At 41.5% G+C, this 9,756-nt stretch overlaps 1 protein-coding gene across 1 annotated transcript; it reads left to right on the top strand.

Moving 5' to 3' along the window:
* The first annotated feature begins 3,676 nt into the window (after positions 1-3,676).
* Positions 3,677-9,553, top strand: crsp7 (cofactor required for Sp1 transcriptional activation, subunit 7). The gene is made up of 3 exons (XM_080439061.1): positions 3,677-4,329; positions 5,680-5,754; positions 5,837-9,553. The coding sequence occupies exons 1-3, from the start codon at positions 4,258-4,260 to the stop codon at positions 7,547-7,549; spliced, it is 1,860 nt and encodes a 619-aa protein (XP_080295187.1). The 5' UTR covers positions 3,677-4,257; the 3' UTR covers positions 7,550-9,553.
* The last annotated feature ends 203 nt before the right edge of the window (positions 9,554-9,756 follow it).

The raw sequence follows: 9,756 nt of genomic DNA on the forward strand, positions 1-9,756 counted from the left end.
GTACAACGCCCACATACTTTGATTATGTCATGACAATTGTATCTAGCTGTTTATATTGCTTTTTAGTAGGAACAAAGTTTTTGTGCTTCATGTGATCCTGGTGTCAAAGTGAGAATACGCACTGAGAATTTATGTACCGCAAAATGCAATTGTGATATTTCCCCCCTTTCCGCCATAGATTCCTGGTGATTAGTTATTTAATACATATAACAGACCCCTTTTTTCTGTTACGGTGCTTCTTTATTTAACTTTTTGTAATAGCATAGGCAATGCGGATGTGTTGTCTTGTTACTGCCACCTTTTTATGCACCAATGTGTCATTGGTATTACTGTATGCCAGAGTTTACAGACCGTTTACAAAGAGCAGAGCAATTTCGAATGCCCCGCTGCCATACTAAATGCTTCAGCATAGTTGAATACTGAAAACATATTAACCACTTGCAGTGTAAATTATTGTTTTTGTTTTGTTTGACTATATTACAGAATGTCATTTTCAAAATGTAATACTATATCACTTGTGTAATTTCAATCTGTCCAGAAAAAGTCCTCAGTGTTAATAGGCGATTACTGTTTTCCCATAGTTTTTCGATAAGAAATGTATCCATTTGACCTTCAACATGCAGACATATCTTGTTGGAAGCCCATGGTTTATTTGACTTGCAGGATTTCACCATGCCAAAATTACATTTGTTAATTTCCTAGTGACAGCTGATTAGCATCCAAATGTGAAAAAATATTAATCTATTTTTGAATGAGAGACTGGAATGAGACATGGTACAACCTTCACTCCACACAATTAGTTTTTACAGTAGATCTGTCATGACACTGCTTTTCCCTCACGTTCAGTGTGGAAGCAACAGGTGAACCAAAAACCCAATGTGCAAGGTACCTATGGGGCTTTAATTAGCTGTTGCAACTCATTAGCCATTTTGATTCAAAAATATTTTATGAGGGTAAATCATTTAGATACATACCATATGACGTTGCCAAAATATTGCTTACAATGGATTTATTTAATTATTTACATTGTTAATTGCAGCATAACAGCAAAGATGTACTTGATATTTCCTGCCCGATGCCTGGGGGATGTCTTCTGCATGATACCGAATTTAAAAACACTAGTCTCTTAAGTAACGACATATTTTTGCTTTAATAAAGTATTTAGCTCTAGGTTTCTTGAACCTCCAGTCAAAAACAATTGTCTAGTTGTGAGTATCGCTGTATGTGTCTTCTGCAACTATAGTCTGCGTTAGAAGAAATAGCAGATATCAAAACCCTGCTCAGTCAGCCTAAAGACCCATATGTATAATCTATCTTGGTGCCACAGCAAGTAAAAAAGGGAAACTCAACCACAAAGATGAAATGGTCTCATAGTTTATTACATGTGATCACTCAGAGTAACCGCTTAGGACAAACAACCATGAGTCCTTTGTGTGCATTTTGAGGACAGGCCACTGCTGGTTCAAGCCTCATACAATGGCAGCTAAATTGTAAAATGTGTTTCTAAGAACAGTACTTTTTCCAAATATTGCACGTGCATTTGACTGCAATGTCAGAGTATGCTACACCGCTAGTGTACTCACAGCAAAAGAACACAATGTTCATCAAATATGCAAAATCTAGCATTCTGCAGCACAGCTTGGTAACCCTGTACTTTTGAGCTAACCCTTTAAAATGAATGGATCAAATATTGTTCTTCAAATTGTGCTTTTTCTACATCTAAATGTCAAATCTGACCAAAACTTTTAAAAAAAGAAAAGGAAAAAAAACAACACAAGTTGGCTGTATATGTGTGCTATATTAAGGATGAAATAAGCTTCTATTCAAATCGTAACTAACGTATTTTTCTTGTGTGAAAGCTTACGTCTTTGTATCTTTGCATTACTATTTGTAAATGAAATGAGATTAAATATACCTGAAAACGCAATTTGATCTGGAACTTTGATTTGTCATTACCTGTATCAGAAATGTTCTACTGGCTCAAAGATGCCATGTTGTAATCCAGTCCCAGATGATTTGCTTAATGTGCAACATTGTTTTCTCACTCAACAGTAAACAAACTAGCATACAGTATAAGTGTATACAGGGTATCTGCACATTTCTAATGTGACAATTTAAGAACTTTTAAGACCCTTTTAATACCTCAAATAAAAAATAAATAAAAATACTAAATGTAAAAATGGTCAAACATTGGCCAAATTGTCAAATATCACCTAAAAAAGAGGCATAAATTGTGAAAATAGCTGATCTACAAGCTCACGCCTTGTGAGCTTGTAGATCGACTATCTTCACAATATTTATCTGTGGAACCGAGTCAAACAAAATGTAATGCTTCGACTCCTTAATTCCAAGTGCTTGTCAGGGTGGGGGGGTCCCCAGTTCAAATATAATTATGTTGGGTCGCGGCCTGAAAAGTTGACTGTTTGTGTTAGAATTTATTGATTACTTTTAAGACATTTTGAGCCTTGGCCCCGAGGTATGCAGTATTTCTAATCTTTGACAACATACTGTATGAGCCAGTGTACTTTTTTTTTTACAAATTGCTTTTTTATCCTGTTGAAGAATACTTAGAGTACATGAATATTTTGTGTGCAAGTGATAAAAAATAAATAGCCTAGCATAAGGGGAAACAAATTGGTGGGAGGTCTCCATCTGCCAGAGATGGGTGGGGGGTTAAAAGCAGCTTTATAAAGGTGAGTTTTCTGAAGGGATTTAAAACAGGGCACTGGGCACAGACTCAACAAGCCTTATCTCCTCGGATGGGGCATTGATCCAAAGTGTCGTAGCTGTGATTGCAAAAGCACGGTCACCTTCTGTTTTCAAGCGACACTTTGGAATGACCAGTGCTTTGCCCAAAGATCTGAGGCTGCAGGATGGCTCATAGGGGGTGAGTAAATCTGATATGGAGGACCTGGCCTTGTAGGTAATTAATAAAATGTTAAAATAATAAATAAACACAAAAATATAAACAATATAAAACTTAACATTGCAGGTTGCACTAAATAATGCATGACCAGAACAGCACATGTTGTCAGAGAACATTATTTTAAAGCCAACTCTGCCCATTAACCACTCCACAGTTTCATATGAAAATACAATATTTTGTCAGTCCTTGTGTGTTTCCCCATGGTTGACAGAAGGGAAAACAAACTGACAACATGTCTTGCCATTTGTTGCCCTCTAATGGCTCCATTGCACCTCAGCCTCAGCAGGGAATTATGCAACATTAGTCTCCTCTGAGAGTAAAGAATATCATCGCTGTCAGGTGGAAACCTTGTATGTCCAAAACAGTTTATTTTCAGGAAATGGAAAAAATAACCAATGGATCCATCAGTTATTATTTAGTCACAAGCTCTTGTTAAAACTTCTCATTGTTATTATTTCAAGCTATTGTAATATTTAAAGTCCTGCTTATTATTGTAGGCCTATATAAGCAGTGTCATAATCATCAGGGCATTAATTCACGCGTTGTGATGCATTGTGAGCTTGGAGATCCATTGTCAGCTGTTCTTCTCAATCAATGATGGACAAACCCTCCTAAACTCCACTTGAGCTGGATTTGGGTAAAGTGGTGATAATCTAATGACACATGTATCAAGTATCACAAGTATCTGACAATATATAAAGTCACAATATCAACTTTGTTGAGGCAGTATTGCTTTGTTTTTAAAAAATATATATAAGGTTTTCCTGATAAATTAATATTTAGTTTTTTCATTTCCTGAAAATGTAACATTTTGGAGTTAGCTGGTTTCTGCCCAACACAGCATATATATATATATATATTACATCACCTATTTGAAAACAGATAGCCGACCTACAAGCTCACAAGGCGTCGCATATCACGGGTTTTGGGGGTCTTTGACATGAAATAGTTCCAGAAGCACACATTTCCATGGTCGTGTGGGTGGGCAGCAGGTCTCTGTGTTTACTAGTCTACGACGCGCAGGACGTCAAGCCAATTAATTGCCTCCCAGAATGCAGCAGGAGGCCGTTCTTGGTGATCCAGCTACTGGTAGTCAGAGAGCAGGGCGCCGAGCAGGCAGCAGGCAGCGGCACAGCACAGCACACACACCCGACTCCATGTGACATTTAACCAACCTTCTAAGCGCACACGCGACGACGGGGGAAAAGTATGCAGTTGTGGCGCCTGGCACATCTCACCCAAGGCGTCTGAGTGTCATCATCCAGTGAGCCAGTGTTGTTCGCTTTTAAGGAGGATTCCTCCCCAACCATCCGCCGGACACCGAACGGGCAATGACAACGGCCTCCGCAACTCCGCAGCAGATGAGAGACCGGCTGCTGCAGGCCATCGACAGTCACAGCAATGTGAGCAGAAAGCGATGCCCGTTAGTTAGCTAGCGCCGTAGCCACCGTTAGCTTGTTTACCTGCTGTTAACAGCAAACTTCCCCCCCCGAGTCATTTAACCTGGTGACGTGGATAATGTTGACAAAAAGTTACTGTTTTCTTCACGTTGACAGTTTCACGAGGACTCACCGCATGTTTTCTGATAAATAGAGGAGCGACGCGGGGCTCCTGAGTTGACAGCTTATCCAGCGTTAGCTAAAGCCGTTAGCCGCTAGCTAGAGTGAACCAACAGAGGAGTCGACGGTGATGTCATAACTAAGCGTCGTCTGATCGGAAGTGCTTCAGATTGACGGGGCCCTAAGTGAAGTTATTAAGACAACCTTTTGTGCTTCGTCGCAGGAGCTTTTTGCTCGTTAAAAAGTGACACATTTTTAACTGAAAGGGTGTATTTATTCTGTTAAAAATAATGTAATTTTGTCCAGCGACACTTAATACACACACTTCCTTATTGTTTGTGACGTAATTGGCTTTCCCTTGGTATCTGAGCCTGCTAACTGTTAGCTTAGCCAACTCACTGAGTGAGGAGGGATTGGCCTATTTTCTGGAAAGGAACAAGTTCATGTGGCGTTAAGTCTCATGCGCGTGTTAACGTGCTGTGTGTTGTGAATCTGTGCTGTACAAATAATGTACATCAAAAAGTTCTTGTCATTGATCGAGGATTGTTGTATTTGCTGATACAGAGATGTGCACACTGCTCACACTGACGGAGTGATCGTGGCAGGTGCTAGTTGTTACAACGGTAGCTAGCTTTCAGGAAGTAGCCGGATTTTCCCTTTCCAAGTTGAACGTAAACGTTAGCAGCCAAACGAAACGTACATGCATCACCCAACGTTTAAAAGTCGCTTGACTTTCTTAGCACTGTACTCGCGTAAATCCAAATCACAACGCATTTACGTTCAACTTTTCGATTAATTCCAAGCTGCTGTCAAAGGGTAAAATGGGTCCCTAGAGTTGACACTTGTGAGCCTACACTTTTAAACGTCGCTTTGGTTCTCAAGCTAGTGAGTAAGCTCGCTCACTTGCAGACTTCTCTTAGTCAAATATGTTTCAAGAATGCACTTTAAGGAAGGATAGTGTTGAATTCGTGTCTTAACTTTAGATGTTTGAACACCCTATTCCATAATGAGTTAAAATCTTCTACTGTCATTATTAATATACTATTAGCCTTGTGATTTCAAACATGCCTGCTATATACAACATTTCTGCTGTAGTCTGTTATTGCATTATGAAAATCGCAGCCTAGCTACATTTTGTGTGTGTGTGTAATGTTGTCTATTGCATAACAATTTATATTATTTATCTCCATCCAGATTTCCAATATGGTGGTTGTATTAGAAGTAATTACCTACCTGGAAAAGGTTCCTATCACCAAAGAAGAACTAGAGGTAAGTAACTTTGACTCAGTGTGAGCGTGGTTCTTAATTAAGTTTCATAGGCTGACTTCTCTCTTTAACATTATTCATGCAGGAGACTCGCTTAGGAAAACTAATCAATGACGTGAGGAAGAAAACCAAGGATGAAGACCTTGCCAAGCGTGCGAAGAAACTCTTACGGAACTGGCAGAAGTTGATAGAGCCGGGGCCGGCTGTCAGTGTCCCTGGTTCTACCAATGGCGGTTCCCATCCCTGCAGGACAGATCCCTCTCCCCCTGACAGTTCAGTGCCAGTCAAGGGCCTCCCTGAAGTCAAAATTAGAAATGATGTTCACAACACATATTCACCCAAAGCAGAGAAATCGAGTAGCCGCAAGCGTCGGGGTGAGAACAGAGATAGCGGAGTTCACTTACCAGCCAAAATCTCTAAGATTTCTTCTTACAATAACTCTGTCTTGACACCCCCCACCAATGGGATCGCAGGCAGTCCAGAGGCTCTCCCTGACAAGGAGGTTGTGCCGTCTCCTGATCTATCTCGGACAGAACACGTTGAAAGTGATAAACTCCCCAGAATCCCCATCAACGCTGTCAAGCCTCGCCCCAGCTCCCCTGGAGTGGCCAAACTACCTAGTACTTCCGTTTTGATCAAGGCTGCTGTGATGCAACAGCATGCCCGAATGGACGAAGGGGGTGGAGGTGGAGGAGGTGGTGGTGCTGGAGGAGGGGGGGGGAATTATCAAGCCAAAAGTCCCCGTGGCCCCACCAACAGTCCAAGGAGTGTGAAGCAGGAAACAATGTCTAAACGCTCCTCAACATGTGCACCAAAAGGGACATCTATCCCAAGCCCCTCTTCTAGGGGCTCCCCCATGCCCTCGTCCAAGCCTTTAACCTCCCCAGCCCAGACGCCCTTTGGTGATGGGCTGCCTCCTTCTCATAGGTCTTCTTCAATGCACTGGGCTAGTTCCTCAGAAGCCCCTCCCCACTGCGCCCCACATGACGCAACTCCAACACTGGAATCCCCTTCAGTCTCCCCTCCCCTCTCTCACCCCCAGCTCCAAATACACAACTCTGAACTGCACACGCCCTCCTCTTTGTTGTCCCCCAAGGTGGCCGGGGAAGAGCTTGATGCGGAAGTAGCAGGAACCTCCTCAGACCGAAAGAAGAGAAAGAAGTACAGGTCTAGAGACTATTCCGTCAACCTAGATGGCCAGAAAATAGAGGACATGACTAAGCCTGTACGATTAAAAGAACGCAGGATAACCTTTGACCCCGTAACAGGTCAGATCAAACCTCTGGTACAAAAAGAACCCTCTCACACAGAGGAAGCCCACATGCCTGACCCTGCTGAGTCTAGACAGAGGACTGAGAGCTCTGTGCCGCAGCCCTCTGTTTCCAATCAAGCAGTCACATCCAACCCTTTCCAACAGACAAACTGGAAGGAGCTTTCCAGGAACGAAATCATTCAGTCCTACTTGAACCTCCAGAGCAATGTGCTCACTTCCTCAGGGGTCCGGGCCCCCAGTGCACACTTTTTCATGTCAGAGTACCTGAAACGAGAGGAACACGACATCAAGGAGAAAAGGAAGACTCATGTTCTGCAGACGGACTGCACGGTTGTGGATAAGCCGGGCATCAGCCGAGAGGTGACGGACGAGGACATGGTCAGGATAAACACACAGCATTGGTCGGGGGTGAACGGTTGTTCTGACACCAACGGCACCTGGTATGACTGGACAGAGTGCATATCGTTGGACCCTCATGGGGATGAAAGCAAACTGAACATCCTGCCATATGTATGCCTAGACTGAGGAGCTCGGGAAGGCGGCTGTCCTCTCCACTCCTTTCTCACTGCATCTCCACAGAGATGGGGTACTTTGTGATTTTGTTTGTCCACTGTGAGTTTGGGGAAAGCCAGACCAGCTAAACTCCCTCCATGCCTCTCCTTCTTTTCAAAGATAATCTTATTGAGGTTTTGGTATAGAAAGATTAAAAAAAGAGATGTTTAATAAAAGAAAAAGTTGCGTTTGTCGAACTAAGGGCTGTTTCTGTTCTATTTTTCAAAATGAAAGCCACAGGAATGATGAGGCCCTGTTTGCAGAGTGCTGCTACTATTCTAGGAAGTAAAAAGGACAACTGGAGAGTATCATCCACAGGAACCACAAATCGGTCTATGATACCTGTGCTTGCAGAATTTTCAATGATCTGGTCAACCTTATCGTAAATGAGGAAATTTGCCAGTGTACAGTACATATATCATAGCCATTTGTGGTTTACTATGGCAATACTATAAATCCTATATTCCTTCTAGCTACTAAGAAGAAATCATAAATCAGGGTCCTATATTATTGGAGGGAAGGCAGGGTTTAGCTGTCCAGTCTGGGCCACTAACTTGTTACCCAGAAAGGTGTTCAAAGGAGTTCTTCTAGCACAGGTAAAGCCAAGCATGCCCAGTGTGTGGAATACTGTTGCATATTTGGCAGTTACAAGAAGCTTTATGTGAGATATAAAAGACTAAATTATAAATTTTCTTACCATGTATGCATCTATTTATTTTGACCAGTTCTTTTGTGGGAGGTGTAACAAAACAGATGTTCAAAAACAAAACAAAAAAACGAGCTTTTTTTCATCCCTGTTTGCATCATAATGTTGTTGGCCTGTTCTGCAATGCAAAAGAGGCATGCCGTTTTCTTTAAGGTTGGTCAATGTGATTGGTCACCAACATTCCATATTCCACCCCTCACCCACTCTCTCGCTCTCTTGCCACCACGGCGCTTCAATGTGTCCATGTCTCAGAGTCAAATTCAATTCTTCCAAGAAGTTACGAGGTTTAAGCGGCGTGTTACTAACTCCTACAATAGCCTGCTTCTACAACAGAAAAAAATACATTTCAATAAGATATTGAGAATAAGAGCTAAGAATTCCATCACATGATGTTTAGAAAAGCCCCTTAAGTCTAATTTATACATGGTTGTGTGCAGGTGTCGAATACCCAAATAGCTGATTTACAAGCTTTCAATTTGTTGTGAACCTTGTAGATCGGCTGTTTTCCCACAACACCTGCGACAACTATGTATAAATCAAGCCTTAGTGAGGGTACAGCGTTCAGACCTGTACATGTACATAAGTTGACAACTTGTTGGTCATTTTATTGACTTGATAACTGTGTGTATAGGGAATGATCTTTACCACCCACAAGTTCAAATTGAATGTACATAATATAGACACCAGATATCCTGTCGCTCTTATAAAACTATCATTTGTCTAAGTGATGTGTCGACCAGTGTAGAGCCAAGAGGGAGAGAAAGCTGCGTGCATCATCAATATTTTCCATGTGACAAAAATCTCATAAGTCCTTTATTTCTTCTTGTATTCATGTGTTACTACCACTGTTGCCCACAAATGACAGTAATGAGCCCAAGACCAGATGGTGTGCAAACAGTGCATTCATGCATCCAGCCATCCATTCATTGACCCTTCCATCCCTACCAATGTGCCTTGGTAAATGGTAAATCTGGATTTGCTTCCGCATAAAACACGCCTGTCCTTGGATCTAGGTTTATGTGTGAGAATTCCAAATTCCATGTTTGATTATAAAATCTGGAATATGCACCGTTCTCTTTTTTTACACTAAGTATGGGTGAAATTGCAGACAATGACGACACCGCACAACAGCAATGCTCGCAATAAAGGAAAGTGCTAACAATGGATGATAAGAATCAGGAGTTTTTTTTTTGATTAGGGCATCTTTATTTGTTCAGTGTTTAACAACATCTCTTGTTTGAAAAATAAAGTGATCTAAATCCTCTGCACAATTGACTATTTTTCTTTTTCTTATTTTTCTTTCTATTTTTTATCTTATCAGTATGCAGTCAAACTGACTGTATGAGCTGGCTTGTTAGTATTTTTGTTGTCTGTCCCCATCATGCATTGTTGAACGATTTGTTTTTCCCCAACCATGGAGAGAGTCATCCACAAGGGGGAGCACTTAGCCTGGTATCCTGTATGTAGTGTTGAA

Source organism: Gymnoscopelus braueri (genome assembly GCF_963280865.1).
Source record: "Gymnoscopelus braueri genome assembly, chromosome: 10".
Taxonomy (NCBI): domain Eukaryota; kingdom Metazoa; phylum Chordata; class Actinopteri; order Myctophiformes; family Myctophidae; genus Gymnoscopelus; species Gymnoscopelus braueri.

Coding starts and splice junctions, on each gene's coding strand:
- crsp7 (XM_080439061.1), top strand. CDS start 4,258: ATGACAACGGCCTCCGCAACTCCGCAGCAGATGAGAGACCGGCTGCTG. Junction 4,330..5,679: donor CCATCGACAGTCACAGCAAT/GTGAGCAGAAAG, acceptor ATCTCCATCCAG/ATTTCCAATATGGTGGTTGT. Junction 5,755..5,836: donor TCACCAAAGAAGAACTAGAG/GTAAGTAACTTT, acceptor TTATTCATGCAG/GAGACTCGCTTAGGAAAACT.